The sequence below is a fragment of the Pongo abelii genome, chromosome 10 (genome assembly GCF_028885655.2).
Source record: "Pongo abelii isolate AG06213 chromosome 10, NHGRI_mPonAbe1-v2.0_pri, whole genome shotgun sequence".
Lineage (NCBI taxonomy): Eukaryota > Metazoa > Chordata > Mammalia > Primates > Hominidae > Pongo > Pongo abelii.
In genome coordinates, this window is record NC_071995.2 from 99,625,843 (window position 1) to 99,646,164 (window position 20,322).

Below are 20,322 nucleotides of genomic sequence, written 5' to 3' on the forward strand. Positions count from 1 at the left end.
CCAAACCCCATGCTTGGACCACTCTTGAGGCCAGTTTTTTCTCTTCCTCTCATTATTTGAACAACTCCTGAGAATTCATCTCCTTGAAGAAAAACATTTAGCAAATTCCCCATCATAAATTACCGTGACCCTCACATACCTGTGTACTAGCCACTCACCGGATCCCTGGGCTACAGAAGTGATGATTCAGCCCTTTGTCCTGAATGAGCTCATGGTCTTACATGGAAGGAAAGGCATGCAGAAGGAGGTTGACCTTGCCTTTCTCTGGCATACACTCACATTCATTTCCTTGATGCTCTTGCTTCCCCACTATACTGTAAGCTTCTCAAGGACAGGGATTTTATCTGTTTTGTTTACCACTGTATAATTTGTACCTTAAGAGAGTATCCTCAGTAAACATTTGATGAACAAATGAAAAAAAAAATGACAATATGGAATGATCAGTAAATTGATGTGCTTGCAAAATAAGAAATAGCACAAAGGAAGGAGTAACTGAATGCTTTGAGGGACAGAAGTGCAGTTGGAGGGTTGGGGAGACTTGCTGGAGGAGGTGACTTCTGAGCTGAGTGTTGGGGAAAATGCCTACATTTATATGCCTTTGCATGATGTCCAGCTTATAGGAGGTGCCCAAGGAAAGTTTGCAGAGTTGATAAACTATAATTTATGAAGGAGTTACATATACAGTATCTCTAATATTCTACCATTTTTTGCATTCGTAAAAAGGGGAAACATGGCCATTTCATGCTGGATTATGTCAACCTGGAAGCTCTATCTGCTACCTAGAAAACCTCTTAGTAGGGTACAAGCACCTACTGGAAAGCCGTGTGTGTGTGCGCGCGTGCGTGCGCACACACACACACATACATACACATACCTGCACATGCACCCTTGACAAAGTAGAGACTGGCTGGGGCACTTGCTGGGAGACAAATCAGTCTTAACTGTGTGCTTTAGAAGAAAGATCCTATTCACGAAAGAACATGGAAAAGGTAAGGGCAGAGGTGATTTCCAGAGACTGGCCTCTCACCTCACCTGTGAGCCAGACCGCAGCTCATTTCATTACCTAACTCCTATATCCACCACCCAAGCCAGTTTTATATCTTAAAATTTCTGAAAATCCATTGATTATGCCATGGAAAAGCCTGAGGTAGAAGGGAAGAGGAGAGAAAAACAAAATGAATTTTTAGTTGAATTTATATAATGAGCTTACTGAGAAAAAACAAGATACAAGACCTGGACTTGCTATTAGTTTATTTTTAGGTTTCTTAATTTTGTTTAGCTCCAGCTCCTTCCTGACATGAATGATGTTGATGCTGAAAACCAAAACTACTCATACCTATGAGCCTACTATCCTGGTGTGATCTCTGGCTCCCTCAGGCTGTTTCAGACACACCCTGTCTATGACTGACTGAAGACATCTTCATCTGAGCAACACCAAATTATAACAAAAATTAGATTCTTCCCCTCCAATTAATTCTCAACTTATATTTTTAATATATGTGTGCAGCTTCATCATACACAACAAAGAAACGTTCTTCAACAATGCCACAAGAAGTAGAATCGTGCATCACATTTTACAAAGAATAAAATATGAAGAAGGAAAAAACAAGATTGGTAAGTAGTATATTAGTGTAACAAACTACATTTGGCATATGGGAATTACAGACTTCTTCCCTTGGTTTTATTAAGTTTGTATCAATTCTAGCAATGCTTGTCACTTATAAAACCCCTAACTAATCCTTTGATGAATAATTCACAAGTGTAAAATCTTCATCGCATCCTTAAATATCTTCTTTAAATAGCATGTTGTCTCATTTGTCTAAGATCACGGAGAAATTCTCTCATTTTAGAAAATGTTGTGTGCCAGGCACTAAACTAGATGTTGGGGAGATATGCATAGTTCTGTTCTGGAGCTTGTGTTCAAGAAATTAAAAGCAGACAATAAACCAATAAGTAAATACAATAACTAACATAAAGAAATCAAACTGGATGATGATACAGAGATTAAAAGGTGGGAGTGAGTTCAAGCTGAGATTTGATGATGAGGGCAAGCTTCACTGAGAAGCTGAAATTTGAACTGAGACCTGAATGCTGGGGAACCAGTGTGGGAAGATCGAGGGGTAGGGTGTTCCATGCAGAGGGAGCTGTAAGCACGGAGATGAGCTGTCCCACATAAGCAACTTCTCCAGTCATCTCCTCCATTAAATAGCCTCCACCATATATATTTTAGGCGTTTTTATGAGAATGTGTCCATATTATATTACACATTTCCTGCCTTATTAAACAGATTATTATATATCAGGAAGGGTTGGGTGGCTTTGTTCTTATCTCTTTTTCCAGCAAGTTTTTTATCAATAGTTTTAATAATGACCTATATCAGTCAGGGTCTAATCAGGAGACAAAAGCACAAGTAAATTGAACAGAGAAAGTTTTATATAAATAATTAACTATAACAGGAATTGGAGTAATGGAGGATTGGCTAGTCAAAGGTAAGAATAACTGTAAAGAATATAGGAACAGCAGATGTTAGGAGCCGCTACCACCCCTGAGAAGACTCCGCCCTACAATGCTAAGCTGCAGATCCTGCTGGAAGAGGTACAGCCATGACAGTGCAGTTTGCTGGGGGCTCTAGAAATCTGCACTCTGGAGTACTGGGGGAAGCTGCCTGGAGTGGCTCCAAGGAAGTCATTCTTTGGGAGTTGCTTCATCAGCAGCACTACTCTGTGAAGCCCCCCAAGGGGATACTGGAAATCTGCCTTTGAGGAATACCGTGTGTTTCCAGCCACCACGCACTGCAGGAGCTGGGTACTGTAGAAGTATGTGCTGCAGAAGCCTGCTGAGATATCATACTGGTATCAGGAAGAGAAACCCCTTCCTCCTCCAGTGTCCCTCCCGGTGTCTTCTGCTGGCAAAGCTTAACATTGAGTCAGCTGACAAAGAAGAAATAGTTACAATAGTTTCATTATTGCAAAGCAGGCAATGAAGGTGCATTTGGAGCTGAAGGGAAATAAGTTAATATCTGGTGCATAGCCCAAATGACCTGCTCCCCACAATCAAGCTTTCAGGTGGGGTGAAACTAGAAGGTTGCATTAAATGACAAGACTCAGTAGCTGGCACTCAGCCAAATCCAGCAAGATGACATTTAATAATTTTGCACTGACCATTTCTAATGTGTATTTTCTTTTCCTTTCAATCTTTTAAAAAATATTTACTAATTTAGTGAAAATGTTATTTAAACATACATTTGGTTATTAATGAGATTTGAGATTTTTCAAATTCTTAGCATTTACATTTGTTCGAATAGAAAAGGAAGTACATAAAATTTTACATTAATATCACTGTAAAAAATTAAAAAAATAATTTTTAAGGTAAAGTCTTACAGTCAAATTCAGCAAAACAACTACCTTGGTACAGTGTGGGAGAAATGTTGCTCAACATCATAAGAGGAACAGATTTGAGAGTTGAGCTGAATGCAAGCTTGGTGTGAGTCACTAGCATAATGAAACTGCCCCCCAAAAAAAAAACAAAAAAAAACACACCTACTTTGATCCCAAGCTGCATAAATTAAAATATAACATGGAGAAATAGCTTTCTAGTCCAGATCTGATTACAACTGGAATATTATGTTTTGTGAGAGTCAATGTATGGGGGTATGGTGAAGTCAAACCTGGTTTAGGTCTTTCTTAACTTTGATGGATTTTAGTTAAACACATTCCCATTTCTCTGCATTAGTCATCCTTCCTTGAAACACACTCCTTCAATAAAGTCCTCTGTGACCATTCCAGCTTGAATGAATTCTTCCCTCTTCCGAATTCCTATGGCAACTATTTTTGGAGTCTAGTTGATAGTTAGTCATATACAACTCTTCTTTTGTTGTCTTGAACTACATTCAATGACATTGTGAAAATCTGCCACATAAAGAGAACCACTGATAACATTTGCGTATTGAATAATTTAAATGTTACCTTAGTTACTTTTTTATCTTAATTTCTTATTCATTCATACAGTTTTTAGAAACAAACTTAGGATGTGCTATGCATCCTTTTTATCATACTTTTTTCAGTTAACATTGTACCATAAACATACTAGAAAGCAAGTGAGTGAAAGTGAAGTTATTATTGCAGTAGCTGTTCTGAATCACTTCATAAAATGCAAATAACTCCAAATGGCATCTTCACTAATAATGGTATTATCATTTGCAGTACAACTTATGACTCTTTTTTTTTTTTTGAGATGGAGTCTCGCACTGTCACCCAGGCTGGAGTGCAATGGCAAGATCTCAGCTCACTGCAATGTCTGCCTCCCAGGTTTAAGTGATTCTCCTGCCTCAGCCTGCTGAGTAGCTGAGATTACAGGTGCCCGCCACCATGCCTGGCTAATTTTTTGTATTTTTAGTGGAGACGGGGTTTCACTATGTTGGCCAGGCTGAACTCAAACTCCTGATCTTGTGATCCGCCTGCCTCGGCCTCTCAAAACGACTCTTTATAAGACACTAGTGTATTATAGGTAGGAATTGAACAATGAGAACACATGGACACAGGAAGGGGATCATCACACTCTGGGGACTGTTGTGGGGTGGGGGGAGGGGGGAGAGATAGCATTGGGAGATATACCTAATGCTAGAAGACGAGTTAGTGGGTGCAGCACACCAGCATGGCTCATGTATTCATATGTAACTAACCTGCACATTGTGCACATGTACCCTAAAACCTAAAGTATAATAATAATAAATAAATAAATAAATAAAAAGAATCTGCAGCTGAATGCTGCTCATCTGGATAATCAAATCCTTAACTGTAAATAAACTGCCTTACTTATCTTTATATCATCACTGCCTAGCACAGTGCCTGGCATATAGTAGGAGTTCAATAAAGGCGTGCTGAACTGAAAAGCTTTTAAATTATTGTGCCTAATTTTGCATCTTAAAATGTGGAATGCTTTTATAAGCAAAAGAAGGACAGAGACAGTGATTTTTAAATGTTCTGAAGAAGCACAGGAAGTGTAGTATTGTTGCTAGTCAGAAAGGGTCTTTATAAAAGTTTCTTTCATTTGATGAAATAAGGAGTTTTCTATTCAAAGACCTCCATGTGTTGAAAATTGGTAATAGGCCAGGCACATTGGCTCACACCTGGAATCCCAGAACTTTGAGAGGCTGAGGCAGGAGGATTGCTTTAGCCCAAGAGTCTGAAACCAGCATAATGGTGAAACCCCATCTCTACAAAAAATACAAAAAGTTACCCAGGCATGGTGGTGAGTACCTATAGTCCCAGCTATCAGGAGGCTGAGATGGGAGGATTACTTCTGGGAGGTCAAGGCAGCAGTGAGCTGAGATTGTGCCACTGCTCTCCAGCCTGGGCAACAGAACAGGAGTCTGTCACAACAAAGAAAAAGAAAATAATAAAAAAATTGGTAATGATGAACTGGAATCATATCTAATTAGAAATAACCAATCAGATAGTAAATTATTAACCCACAACCAAGCATTATGCTGAAAAACATGGAGTAAAACTACAAATGGCCTGTAGATTCAATATTTCATTGTCATCTTTGGTTTTGTAAATAAAAGAAATAACATGTTAGAAGAAATTTTAATTTCTTGATAGAACTAGTGTTTATCCAGTATTATTTTCTGCCTGAAACTCTGAAAGTGGCATCTTGCACGAGCCAACATCGATTAGAAATAACATGAAAATACTGATTTGTAGACATGATTCATAAGGATATTTTAGTGGAATGTAAACTGCCACTATGTACATTTTTCAACTTCACTCTGAATTTATTTCAACTGTAAAAGTCAAACCTGGTGAAACCCACTTTCAAAATAGAGCCATTTAATAGCTCAACAAAGATTTATTTAACAATATGGGTGCATACAATAAATCTTGAAATTGATTTGTATATTTGAATTTGGTGCTTAGAGGAGAAATTAGTAAAGTGAAAAAGATTTCAAATATTGGCTACTTTCTCACTTTGCAGGACTTTGATAAATTATGATAAACTTATAAAAAGTTATCATCTGAGGCCAGGCACGGTGGCTCATGCCTATAATCCCAGCACTTTGGGAGGCCAAGGCAGGTGGATCAGTTGAGGTCAGGAGTTCGAGATCAGCCTGACCAACGTGATAAAACTCCATCTCTACTAAAAATACAAAAATTAGCTGAGCATGGTGGCACTCACCTGTAATCCCAGCTACTTGGGAAGCTGAGGCACGAGAATTGCTTGAGCCCGGGAGGCAGAGGTTGCAGTGAGCCGAGATCGCACCACGGCATTCCAGCCTGGGCGACAGAGTGAGACTCTGTCTCAAAAAAAAAAAAAAAAAAAAGTTATCATGCGAGTCTCTTATTAGGTCCTTGTGAATCCTATTTTTTCTAACATCTGGGATGTTTGAAAGTTATTGATGAGATACGTAGAATTCACAATAGAGACTCCAGGGAATCAAAGCTTTCTACATAATAATTCATTACAAAGGTATTTATTGAGGGCCTCCGGTGTGCTAGACAAACTATAAAGCCTTGTGATATTTGTATTTCAAATGTTTTTCTTAGATATTTAGTATTAATGTCAAACATCTTAAAACATATTAATGTGTTACTGTGATTAAAAGCATCTAAATATTGACTGATCCTCCATCAATGAAAAGTCAATCAGTGCATGTGCCATTTTCCAGTTAGGCTAAACCTCTAGATTCTGGATCTAAAGCATAGGTAGCATTCCTCTCAAGACACTTGAGAAATTACGATCATCTCCTTTGAGGTATATTTTAGGAAGTAGCAGAAATCTTGATCTGAAAGGAGCTTTAAAGATCAACATGTTAAACTTCCACTTCTGGCCACGATGGAGCAACAGGCACAAGATTTACTCACCCACCTGAAACAATCACAAAAGAAAAAACAGACAAAATGTATGAAACAACTATTTTCAAGACACTGAATATTGGGCAACCCAAAACAAGGATCTCTGAGAGACAGAAAACAAATGAAATGAGCCCTGCTGGGCCCCGTCTTACCACCTTGACGTAGTTTCTAGACAACACCATGAAAAGTGAGAATGTAAGCAGGACCCGAAAGACTCTCTAAGTTGAGAAGTTGTTGCTAGAAGTTGGGAAAAAAAGGCAGCAAGAGTTCACAGAAAGAAGTACCAGAAAGCAGAGAACTGCACAGGGCTAGAACCTTGAAGATCTGCAGAGGATCTCCCTCAAGTATTCAGCAAGTGCTGATCAGTGCATACATGTCAGGAGAATACCCAAGGCCAGAGAAAGAACCATCCAAAAGAATTTCCAGTAAGACTGGTACACCTCATAATTCACAGAGCAGTGAGGAGAATACTCAGAAAAGTCTTTCCTCCTGCAAACATAAAGAAAATTTAGCAAATAAAGTTTAACAATGTATAACAAGGGTAATACATCATGACCAAGTAGGATTTCTCCTGGACTACAAAGTTGGCTTAGTATATGAAAATCAATCAATATAATTCATAGTAGCAAACTAAAAGAGAAAAACCATATGATCATATTTATGAACATGGGAAAAGCATTTCACAAAGTTCAACATCCATTACAGATAAAAACTCAGCAAACTACTAATAGAAATTTTCTTCTTCAACCTCATAAAATACATCTATGAAATGCTTATAGTTAAAATTATACTTAATGATAAAAGACGGAATGTTTTCCTCCTAAGATAATGAATGGGACAAGTATGTCTGCACTTAACCACTTGTATTCATTTTACTATCCAGTGCAATAAAATAAAAAGAATTAAAACTGTCCTTATTATCAGATGACATGATCATCTATAAAGAAGCTCACAATAGAATCCATAAAAAGGAACTAATAGGTGAATGTAGCTAGGTTGCAAAAAATAAGATCGATATAAAAACTCAATTGTATTTCTGTCAATCTGCAACAAACAGTGAGAAATTGAGATTTTAAAAACCAAATCACTTATAATTAGCCCCCAAATATGAAATATTAAATACTTAAGGATAAATCAAACAAAAGATACTTAAGAATTGTACACTGAAAACTACAAAATATTGCTGAGATAAATTTAAGAAGACCTACTAAATGGAGAGATATACCATGTTTATGAGTCAGAAGACTCAATATTGTTAAGATGTCAGTCTTAACAAATTGATCTATTGATTCAGTCAAACTCCCAGAGGGTGTTTTATGTGTGCATATGTGAAAATTGACAAATGAATTCAAAATTCATAGGGAAATGAAAGCACCTAGAATAGCCAAAACAACTCTGAAAAAGAACAAAAAGTCAAGTCTTTGAGTTGAGACAAAGGGTCAAAGTCAATTCAGTGGGTAAAGAATTGACTTTTCAACATATGATACTGAAACAATTCAAACCCATGTGCAAAAAATGAATTTGGGAAAACTCATATAAAAAAGTTAACCCAAATGGATTATAGTTCAAAGTGTAAAATTTAAAACCATAAAAATTCTAGGAGAAAATAGAAAATCTTTGTTACCTTGGGTTAGTCAAGGGTTTCTTAAATATGACAGTAAAAGCATAATTCGTAAAAGAAGAAAAAAATGGACAACCTAGACTTCAAAATTAAAACTTCCCTTTTCAAATGATGTTTTCAAGAGAATGAAAAGAAGGGTGGGGCCAAGATGGCTGACTAGAAACAGAAGCGATCAGAGGCTCCCGTCAAAAAGAACCATCATGAGCGTGTGAATCCTTCATTGGCAACCAAGCTATCCAGGTCTTCTCATCAGAACTAACTAGGTGGCTAGACTTGATCCAGAGAGGAAGGAAGAGCAGTGTGGTGCAGCAGCCCACCTGAGAGCCACATGGGGTAGGGGACCCCCCACTCCCCAGCCAAGGGAGGCAGCCAAGGGAAACTGTGCTTTTTTCCATGGAACTGTGCAACCCACGGATTAGAAGATCCCACTCAGGAACCCACGCCACTGGGACCTAGAATGCCAACCCTGGAGCCACGCAGATTCTCAACAGCCTCTCAGCTGGAATCTGCCTAACCCTGTGGAGCTCCTGGGGTGGGGGTGACCAGCACCACAGCTGCTGCTGCCTGCTGGTTAAGCCATTTGAGCTCCTTTGGGGAGGGGCAGCAGCCAGCACTGGGACTCATAACTGCCTAATATGCTAAGCTCTCTGTGTGGGGGAAGGGTGGTATCCATCTCTATAGCTCCAGGCCATGCTTTTCCCCTGCTGGAGCCAGGGAGGCTGGATGGCTTGGTCCCCAAGAGTGTTCCCCCACAGCCCAACACACTGGCTGTGGCAGACTGCAACAAGAGTGCCTCTTGTTGCACTGACCCTGACATATCCTTCCTCACTTCCTGTATGGTGGGGCTTCCCTACAGGAACTCCAACAACTCCAGCCAGAGGCTGAGGGACAGAACCTGGATCTCCCTGGGCCTGAGCCCCTAGCGGGAGGAGTGGCTGCAGTCTCTGCAGACCAGCAGACTTAGCTCAGATTGCCCCCCAGCAAGGCACACTCCCTCCACCAAGAGACAGTCAAAATGCTTCATTAAATGGGTCCCGTTTCCCTTGCCACCCAAATAGGTGAGACCTTCCAATCGGGGTTGTCAGACACCCTATACAGGAGTGATCCTACTGGCATCAGGTTGGAGCCCCTCCAGGTCAGAGATCCCAGAAGAAGGAGCAGGCACCCATCTTTGCTGTTCTCCAGCCTCCTTGAGTGACATCTCCGGGTGCAGGAGCGAACCAGAAGAATAGGGCCTAAAGTGAACCCCCAGCAAACCACAGCAGCCCTATAGAGGAGGGACCTGACCAGTGAAAGAAAAACAAACAGAAAGCAACAACAACAGCATCAATAACAAAAGACGTCCTCATAAAAACCCCATCCAATAGTCAGCAGCCTCAAAGATCGAAACTAGACAAACTCACAAAGATGAGAAAGAATCAATGAAAAAATGCTGAAAACCCAAAAGGACAGAGTTTCTCTTCCCCTCGAAATTATTGCAGCAACTCTCTGGCAAGGGCACAACTGGATGAAGGATGAGATGGACAAATTGACAGAAGTAGGCTTCAGAAAATGGGTAATAAAAAACTCCACTGAGCTAAAGGGGCATGTTCTAACCCAATGCAAAGAAGCTAAGAACCTTGAAAAAAGGTTACAGGAGCTGATAACTAGAGAGAGTTTAGAGAGAAACATAAATGACCTGATGGAGCTGAAAAACACAGCACGAGAACTTCATGAAGCATACACAAGTATCAATAGCTGAATTGACCAAGAGGAAGAAAGGATATCAGAGTTTGAAGACCACCTCACTGAAATAAGGCATGCAGACAAGATTAGAGAAAAAAGAATAAAAAGGAACAAATAAAACCTCCAAGAAATATGGGACTTCATAAAAAGACCGAACGTACAATTGACTGGAGTACCACCTGAAGCAGATGTGAAGAATGGAAACAAACTGAAAACAAACTTCAGGATATTATCCAGGAGAATTTCCCTAACCTAGGAAGACAGGCCAATGTGCAAATTCAGGAAATACAGAGAACACCACTAAAGTACTCCACAAGAAGATCAACCTGAAGAAACATAATCATCAGATTCTCCAAGGCCAAAATTAAGGAAAAAATGTTAAGGGCAGCCAGAGAGAAAGGTCAGGTCACCTACAAAGAAAAGCCCATCAGACTAACAATGCACCTCTCAGCAGAAACTCTATAAGTCAGAAGAGACTGGGGGCCAGTATTCAACATTCTTAAAGAAAATAATTTTCAACCCAGAATTTTATATCTAGCCAAACTAAGCATCATAAGTGAAAGAGAAATAAAATCCTTTCCAGACAAGCAAATACTGAGGGATTTTGTTACCACCACGCTGGCCTTGCAAGAACTCCTGAAAGAAGCACTAAATCTGCAAAGGAAAAACTGGTACTAGCCACTGCAAAAATACACCAAAATATAAAGACCAATGACACTATGAAGAAACTGCATCAACTAGTGTGCAAAATAACCAGATAGCATCATGATGACAGGATTGAATTCACACATAATAATACTAACCTTAAATGTAAATGGGCAAAATGCCCCAATTAAAAGACACAGACGAGAAATTGGATAAAGAGTCAAGACCCATTGCTGTGCTGTATTCAGGAGACCCATCTCAGGTGCAAAGACCCACATAGGCTCAAAATAAAGGATGGAGGAAAATTTACCAAGCCAATGGAAAGCAAAAAAAATGCAGGGGTTGCAAACTTCATCTCTGACAAAACAGACTTTAAACCAATGAAGATCAAAAAAGACAAAGAAGGTCATTAAATAATGATAAAGAGAACAATTCAACAAGAACAACTAACTATTGGCTGGGCACAGTGGCTCAGACCTAAAATCCCAGCACTTTGGGAGGACGAGGCAGGTGGATCACGAGGTCAGGAAATCAAGACCATCCTGGCCAACATAGTGCCGTTTTCCAGTTAGGCTAAACCTCTGGATTCTGGTAAGGATCTAAAGCGTAGGTAGCATTCCTCTCAAGCCACTTGAGAAACATCATTATGATCGTCCTCTTTGAGGTGTATCTTAGGAAGTAGCATAATTCTTGATCTGAAAGGAGCTTTAAAGATCAACATGTTAAACTTCCACTTCTGGCCAAGAAGTGGTGAAATCCCATCTCTACTAAAAATACAAAAATTAGCTGGGTGTGGTGGCACATGCCTGTAATCCCAGCTACTCGGGAGGCTGAGGCAGGAGAATTGCTTGAACCCAGGAGACGGAGATTGCAGTGAGCCTAGATCATGCCACTGAACTCCAGCCTGGTGAAAGAGCAAGTCACCATCTAAAAAAAAAAAAAAAGCTAATTATTCTAAATTTATATGCACCCAATACAGGAGCACCCAGATGATTCATAAAACAAGTTCTTAGAGACCTACAAAGAGATTTAGACTCCCATACAATAATAGTGGGAGATTTTAACACCCCACTGTCAATATTAGACATATCAACAAGGCAGAAAATTAACAAGGATATTCAGTACTTGAACTTAGCTCTGGATCAAGTGGACCTAATAGACATCTACAGAACTCTCCACCCCAAATCAATAGAATATACATTCTCAGTGCTACATGGCACTTATTCTAAAATTGACCACATAATTGGAAGTAAAACACTCCTCAGCAAATGCAAAAAAACTGAAATCATAACAGTCTCTAAGACTACAGTGCAATCAAATTAGAACTCAGGATTAAGAAACTCATTTAAAACCACACAATTACATGGAAATTGAACAACTCGCTCCTGAATGACTCCTGGGTAAATAATGAAATTAAGGCAGAAATAAAGAAGTTCTTTGAAACCAGTGAGAACAAAGAGACAACATACCAGAATCTCTGGGACACAGCTAAAGCAGTGTTAAGAGGGAAATGTATAGCACTAAATTGCCCACATCAGAAAGCTAGAAAGATCTCAAATTGATACTAACATTACAATTAAAAGAGCTAGAGAGGCAAGAGCAAACTAATGCAAACGCTAGCAGGAGACAAGAAATAACTAAGATCAGAGCAGAATTGAAGGAGATAGAGACATAAAAACCCTCCAAAACCAGGAACTATTTTTTGAAAAAAAATAACAAAATAAATACTGCTAGCTAGACTGATAAAGAAGAAAAGAGAGAAGAATCCCATAAAAAATGATAAAGGGGAGATCACCACTGATCTCACAGAAATACAAACTACCAACACCTCTATGCAAATAAACTAGAAAATCTAGAAGAAATTGATAAATTCCTGGACACAAACACCCTCCCAAGACTCAACCAGGAAGAAGTTGAATCCCTGAATAGACCAATAACAAGCTCTGAAATTGAGGCAGTAATTAATAGCCTACCCACCTAAAAAAGCCCAGGACTAGACAGATTCACAGCCGAATTCTACCAGAGGTACAAAGAGAAGCTGGTACTGTTCCTTCTGAAACTGTTCCAAACAATAGAAAAAGAGGGACTCCTCCCTAACTCATTTTATGAGGCCAGATCATCCTGATACCAAAACCTGGCAGCGACACAACAAAACATAGAAAATTTCAGGCCAATATCCCTGATAAATATTGATGCGAAAATCCTCAATAAAATACTGGCAAACTGAATACAGCAGCACATCAAAAAGCTTATCCACCATGATCAAGTCAGCTTCATACCTGGGATGCAAGGCTGGTTCAACATACATAAATCAATAAATGTAATCCGTAACATAAACAGAACCAAAGACAAAAACCACATGATTATCTCAATAGATGCAGAAAACGCCTTCAATAAAATTCAACATCCCTTCATGTTAAAAACTCTCAATAAACTAGGTGTTAATTCAACATATCTCAAAATAATAAAAACTATTTATGACAAACCCACAGCCAATATTATATTGAATGGGCAAAAGCTGGAAGCATTCCCTTTGAAAACCAGTACAAGACAAAGATGCCCTCTCTCACCACTCTTACTCATCATAGTATTGGAAGTTCTGGCCAGGACAATCAGGCAAGAGAAAGAAATAAAGCGTATTCAAATAGGAAGAGAGGAAGTCAAAGAGTCTGTATCTGCAGATGACATGATTGTTATGTATAGAAAACCCCATGACCTCAGCCAAAAATTTCCTTAAGATTACAAGCAACTTCAGCAAAGTCTCAGGATACAAAATCAATGTGAAAAAATCACAGGCATTCCTTTACATCAACAATAGACAAGCAGAGAGCCAAATCATGAATGAATTCCCATTCACAATCACTACAAAGAGAATGAAATGCCTAGGAATACAGCTAACAAGGGATGTGAAAGGCCTTTTCAAGGAGAACTACAAACCACTGCTCAAGGAAATCAGAGAGGACACAAACAAATGGAAAAACATTCCATCCTCATGGACAGGAAAAATCAATACTGTAAAAATGTTCATACTTCCCAAAGTAATTTATAGATTCAATGCTATTCCCATCAAACTACCACTGACATTCTTCACAGAATTAGAAAAAGCTACTTTAAATTTCATATGGAACCAAAGAAGACACCATACAGCCAAGACAATCATAACCGAAAAGAACAAAGCTGGAGGCATCACGCTACCTGACTTCAAACTATACTACAAGGCTACAGTAACCACAACAGCATGATAATGGTACCAAAACAGACACATGACCAATGGAACAGAACAGAGACCTCACAAATAACACCACATCTGATCTTCAACAAACCTGACAAAAACAAGCAATGGGGAAAGGATCTCCTATTCAATAAATGGTGCTGGGAAAACGGGCTAGCCATATGCAGAAAATTGAAACTGGACCACTTGCTTACGTCTTATACAAAAATTAACTCAAGATGGATTAAAGACTTAAATGTAAAACCCCAAACCATAAAAACCCTAGAAGAAAACCTAGGCAATACCATTCAGGACATAGGCATGGGAAGTCTTCATGACGAAAATGCCAAAAGCAATTACAAGAAAAGCCAAAATTGACAAATGGAATCTAATTAAACTAAAAAGCTTCTGCACAGCAAAAGAAACTATCATCAGAGTGAACAGGCAATCTACAGAGTGGGAGAAATTTTTGCAATCTAGCCATCTGACAAAAACTGAATATCCAGAATTTACAAGCAACTTAAACAAATTTGCAAGAAAAAAAACAACCCATTAAAAAGTGGGTAAAGGATATAAACAGAGACTTTTCAAAAGAAGACATACATGTGGCCAAGAAACATGTGAAAAAAGCTCAACATCACTGATTATTAGAGAAATGCAAATCAAAACCATAATGAGATACCATCTAATGCCAGTCAGAGTGGCGATTATTAAAAAGTCAAGAAACAGTAGATGCTGGCAAGGCTGTGGAGAAATAGGAACACTTTTACACTGTTCTTGGGAGTGTAAATTACTTCAGCCATTGTGGAAGACAGTGTGGGGATTCCTTAAGTATCTAGAACCAGAAATACCATTTGACCCAGCAATCCCATTACTGGGTATATACCTAAAGGAATATAAATCATTCTACTATAAAGACACATGCACACGTATGTTTACTGCAGCACTATTCACAATAGCAAAGACGTGGAACCTACTCAAATACCCATCAATGATAGACTGGATAAAGAAAATGTGGTACATATACACTATGTTTATTGCATCTCTATTCACAATAGCAAAGTCATGGAACCAACTCAAATGCCCATCAATGATAGACTGGGTAAAGAAAATGTGGTACATATGCACTATGAAATATTATGCACCCATAAAAAGGAATGAGATTATGTCCTATTTGGGACATGTATGAAGCTGGATGCCATCATCCTCAGCAAACTAAGGAGCAGAAAACCAAACACTGCATGCCCTCACTCATAAGCAGGAATTGAACCATGAGAACCTATGGACACAGGAATGGGAACAACACACAATAGGCCTGTTGGGGAGTGGGCAGGGGGGCGAGGGGATGGAAGTTAGAGGACAGGTCAATAGGAGCAGCAAACCACCATGGCACACGTATACCTATGTAACAAACCTGCATATCTGCACATGTATCCAAAACTTAAATACATAAATAAATAAAATAAAAGAATGAAAAGAGAAGCCACACAGGAGAAAAAAGTTTTCAAAAAATATGGCTAGTAAAGGACATCTATCTACATCTTGCCTCTAGCATACATAAAGAACACTGAAAACTCAGTGAATTCAAAAATCTTATTGAGCATAAGATTTGAACAGACATTTCACAAGAGGAAGATATACAGATGGCAAATAGCACACAAGATGATTTTAAATATTATTCATTAAAAAATGAGAATTAAATACAGTGAGATATCATGACACACCCATGAGAGTGGCTAAAATTTAAAAGACTGACCATACCATGTGGAGGACCTTGAACCCTCATATGCTGCTGATGGAAATGTAAAATTGTACAACCACTTAAGAAAACAGCGTGGCAGTTTTTCAAAAAGTTAAACGTTCACCTACTATATGATCTAGTGGAATCACTTCTAGGTATTTATTAAAAAAGTTAAGGCATATATTCATGCAAAGTTTTGTATATGGATGTTCATAACAGCTTAATTTGTAATAGCCCCCAAACTATAAAGGACCCAAATGTCTATCATCAGGAGAATAGATAAACAAATTATTACATATGATGGAATACTACTCAGCAATAAAAAGAAATGAGCTACTGATATTTGCAACAACATGAACGAATCTCAAATTATATTGAGTGAAAGGAATTTGCAACAACATGAATGAATGTCAAATTATGTTGAGTGATGAAAAAGAGTAAATGTTATATGATTCCATTTATATAAAACTCTGGAAATTTCAAACTAATTGATAGCAACAGAAAGCAGATCAGTGTTTGTCCTGGAGATAGTACGGGGAAGGGTGGCAGATTAGAGCGTGGCATGATAACACTTTGGAGGCAATGGATATGTTTAGTATCTTAGTTGTACTGATAGTCTCATGAGTATATACCTATGTCGAAACATCTAATTAAACAACTTATGCTGTCTATTGTATGATTGTTATACCTCAATAAAGCTGTTTTTAAAAAGATCTGCATATCCATTACCTCTCCCTTCCCATTTTATGGATGAGGAAATTGAGTCCTGAGGACAAGAGAACTTTTCCAAAGTCATACCACTAGTCCAATGCAGAGGCATTAGGTTTGTCCATAATGAAGCTTCTGAATGAAAATAGAAGAGCTCCTGTTGTAATTCCAGGGAGCTGAAGGCCATTATCCTAAGTGAATTAATGCAGTAATAGAAAAACCAAACATCACATGTTCTCACTTATAAGTGGGAGTTAAACATTGAGTACACATGGACAAAGAAGGGAACAGTAGACACTGGGGCCTACTTGAGGGTGGAGGGTGAGAGGAGGATGAGGATTGGAAAACTACCTGTCAGTACTATGCTTATTACCTGGGTGACATAATAATTACACCAAATCCCCCAACACACGATTTACCCATGTAACAAACCTGCATGTATACTCCCTGAACCTAAAATAAAAGTTGGAAAGAAAAAAATTTTAAAAGTTAAAATGGGCAGAGAACCTGAATAGACATTTTTCCATATAAAACACACAAATGGCCAACAGGTATATGAAAAGGTGCTCAATATCACTAATCAACAGAGATATGCAAATCAAAACCACAGGAGGTATAATCTCACACCCGTTAGAATGGCTTTTATCAAAAAGTGCTAAGTGTTGGCAAGTGGGTGGAGAAAAGGGAACACTTGTGTGCTGTTAGTAGGAATGTAAATTGGTTCAGCTGTTATGAAAAACAATATAGAGGTTCTTTAAAAAATAAAAAATGAACTACCATATGATATAGCAATCCTACTTTTGGGTACATATCCCAAGGAATTGAAATCAGTATCTTGAAGAGATATCTGCACGTCCATGTTCATTGCAGCATTATTTACAATAGCCAAGATATGAAAACAACCCAAGTGTCCCCTGATGGAAGAATGGATAAAGGAATTGTGGTACATATATACAATGGAATATTGTTCAACCATAAAAAAGAAGAAAATCCTGCCATTTGCAACATGGATGAACTTCGAAGGCATCATGCTAGATGAAATAAACCAGACACAGAAAGACAAATACTGCATGATCTCACTTATATGTAGAATCTTAAAAAGCCAAACTCTTAGAAACAGAGAGTAGAATAGTGGTTGCCAGGCCCTGGGGATGGGGAACATGGGGAGGTGTTGATCAAAGGGTATAAAGTTTCACTTATAAAATGAATGAGTTCTGGGGATCTAATGTACAGCATGGGTGAAGATAGATGTGTTAATTAATGTGATTGTGGTAATCATTTCATAATGTATATGCATATCAAGTCATCACATTATACACTTTGAATATATTCAATCTTTATTTGACGGTTAAATATTTTAATTTTTTTAGTGAATTTCCCAGCCTTCAATCCCAATTTCACGGCAGCAGAACTTTTTTTCTAACTCTTGGTGCCCCTAAGAGGGTTGATAGCCTAGATTGTTTCCTCCAAAAAGCACCACGCTTACATTTGTTTTGAACATTGTGAGTATTCAAACTCTGTATTAATTCAAATGGGCTTATTTGCTGTTTTAGGTCTGAATCGTTTGCTTACCAATGGCTCCTATGAAGCTGCATTTCCCCTGCATGAGGTATTGTGCTGTCTTTAATCTTTATCTTTCTTTCAATTGTTTGTTACTAAAATCAGCTTCTAGAGATACTGAATAAATGAATTTGTTGACATTTGTTCAGAATGAATTTAATTTGTTCAATGGGTAATTAGGGAGGGTCTACTTCAACTGTTACATCTCTTCCTCAGCATAGATTTATTTCTATATATCTTTTTATGTAATTGCGAGAATACTTAAATCAAGAGTCACTCAGCATGAATTCATAGGAATGGCTTAGAGACTTTAAGTCGTAAAATTAAAAAGGCATTGAAAATTTGCATGAGGCACCAAATCCACAAGAAGAATGTTCTTGAAATATATAGTCTTTGCAACAAATAAATGTATAGCTATTCCTTAAAAGAGTGGGAGGAAGCCATCTTGAAAAGTCTCTGGTAACCAAAGGGTGACAAATAAAAATTAATAATGTTGTACTCATCATTGCTTACCTAAGTTGTATAAATGCTGTGACTCTATTTCCTACATAGTCTCCATCGTATAAATTACTTTTGCAAGTGTAGCTGATTACCCCAGCTCTACTTTCCACAACAGATCTTGAATTATTTAATCCAGAATTCCCCTACACCTGGGTTTTTAGGAACATAATCCCTCATGATTGTTCAGAGATTATTGTCATTTTCATGGTGTTGCACCCCTACTGTGTTCACTCTATGACACAGAGAATACAAAGATAAATGTCATAGCCTCTGTCCTCTGGGACCTCACAAAGTAGCCAATGTGCAGCAACTGTTAGCTGATGTTCAGTACAGCCTTCTGTTGGAAACAATGGTAATAATTTGTCAGTAGACTTTGGAAGACAGTTCCAACTCTCCGTAAATGGCAAGTCTTTCCAAAACATACATTTTTTTTTTGGCTTACAGTGGTACTTCTCTTAATTTTAAACACTAAGAGGATACAAAAGATGAGGTAGAATTTTCAGAACCTTATTTATTAAGAAAACCAGAAGCCGCCATCTGAAACCCTGTTTAGACTGCCAGGAAACATGTTTGGAATGCTCCATTTACTATGACAGAAGCAAACATTTTGACACAAAGGTTTGCTAGAGCCATACACAGGTGTTTCTGAACTCTAAAGACATACTGTTCCCCAAAACATCATGTGGCTTCATCGTGTCATTATTAGTTGGCATTGCCCAGAAAAGGGTTTTGTGAGAACTGCATCCTCCCTGTTCCCAGCCCCAGCTCATGGTACGGGCAGTGTCTGAGAGATGGTAAGTGGCAGAAGCATCTATGCAGGGGAGTGGGTGGGTGGGCATGGGGGTGTCTGAGGAGATGCAGCTACAAAGCCCCACAGAGTGACTCATGCCTTTCACAATGACTTTCTTATTTCAGTAAAGCCCTGTATTCTATGAGAAGTTCCAAATTGGTAATAGCAGCAGCAATCATTGCATCATTGCTTTTCTGACTTTTTACTCTCAGTTTAACTTGATTATATTATTTAACCTCAGAGGCAAAAAGGCAGAAGGTCAGATATTGCTGCCCTTGTTTCACGTTAAAGATTTAGATAGAGGTTTAGAGAAAGGTGAAACCTCCTTAAGTCACACAGTGAGTTGGTGGTTGATCTGAGACTCACCTGAGTTTCTTTCTCCCAGCCCTGTGTTCTTTCCATTAAGAAAGGACTTCTTATCAGGCGTGGTGGCTCAGGCCTGTAACCCCAGCACTTTGGGAGGCCAAGGTGGAAGTATTGCTTGAGTCCAGGAGTTCGAGACCAGCCTGGGCAACATAGTGAGACATTGTCTCTAACAAAAATAGATAAATAAATAAGAAAGGGCTTCTCTGCTTAATGTGAATAATTAGCTTGCCTCCAGAAAGTACCTTTTCTCTTTGTGAAACTATCATTGCCACAAACTAACCTCAGAAAAACATGCACCTCCTTTGTCTCCTCACTTCTTCAATGAGGAGGTTGAATTAAATTTGAATTACAAGAATTCTGAAGTGACTTCCAACTTTTACATTCTAGAATTTTCTTGTCAATAACATTGTGACAAGGTTACAACTATGGCTGTTTACCAACTATCCTGTCTTGAAAGAAGTGGGAAGAGAGGCCAGGCACAGTGGCTCACACCTGTAATCCCAGCACTTTGAGAGGCTGAGAGGGGCAGATTGCTTGAGTCTAGGAATTCGAGACTAGCCTGGGCAATATGGCAAAACCCCATCCCTACAAAAAATACAA

General features: G+C 38.6%; 1 protein-coding gene and 1 long non-coding RNA gene across 10 annotated transcripts in view; one reads left to right on the forward strand and one right to left on the reverse strand.

The window, feature by feature from the left end:
- Positions 1 to 20,322, forward strand: part of ANO4 (anoctamin 4) — a 430,350-nt gene that overhangs the window by 318,831 nt on the left and 91,197 nt on the right. For all 9 annotated transcript variants that reach the window (XM_054527543.2, XM_054527542.2, XM_054527546.2 and 6 more), the window contains 2 exons: positions 1,508 to 1,614; positions 18,059 to 18,114. In XM_054527543.2, coding sequence (XP_054383518.1) covers positions 1,508 to 1,614; positions 18,059 to 18,114 — 163 coding nt within the window. The remainder of the gene's footprint in view (positions 1 to 1,507; positions 1,615 to 18,058; positions 18,115 to 20,322) is intronic.
- On the reverse strand, positions 6,179 to 20,043 carry LOC134759530 (uncharacterized). The gene is made up of 3 exons (XR_010135820.1): positions 20,003 to 20,043; positions 19,723 to 19,888; positions 6,179 to 6,295 (listed from the first exon to the last, which is right to left on the reverse strand). It is a non-coding gene; the product is annotated as an uncharacterized LOC134759530 (long non-coding RNA).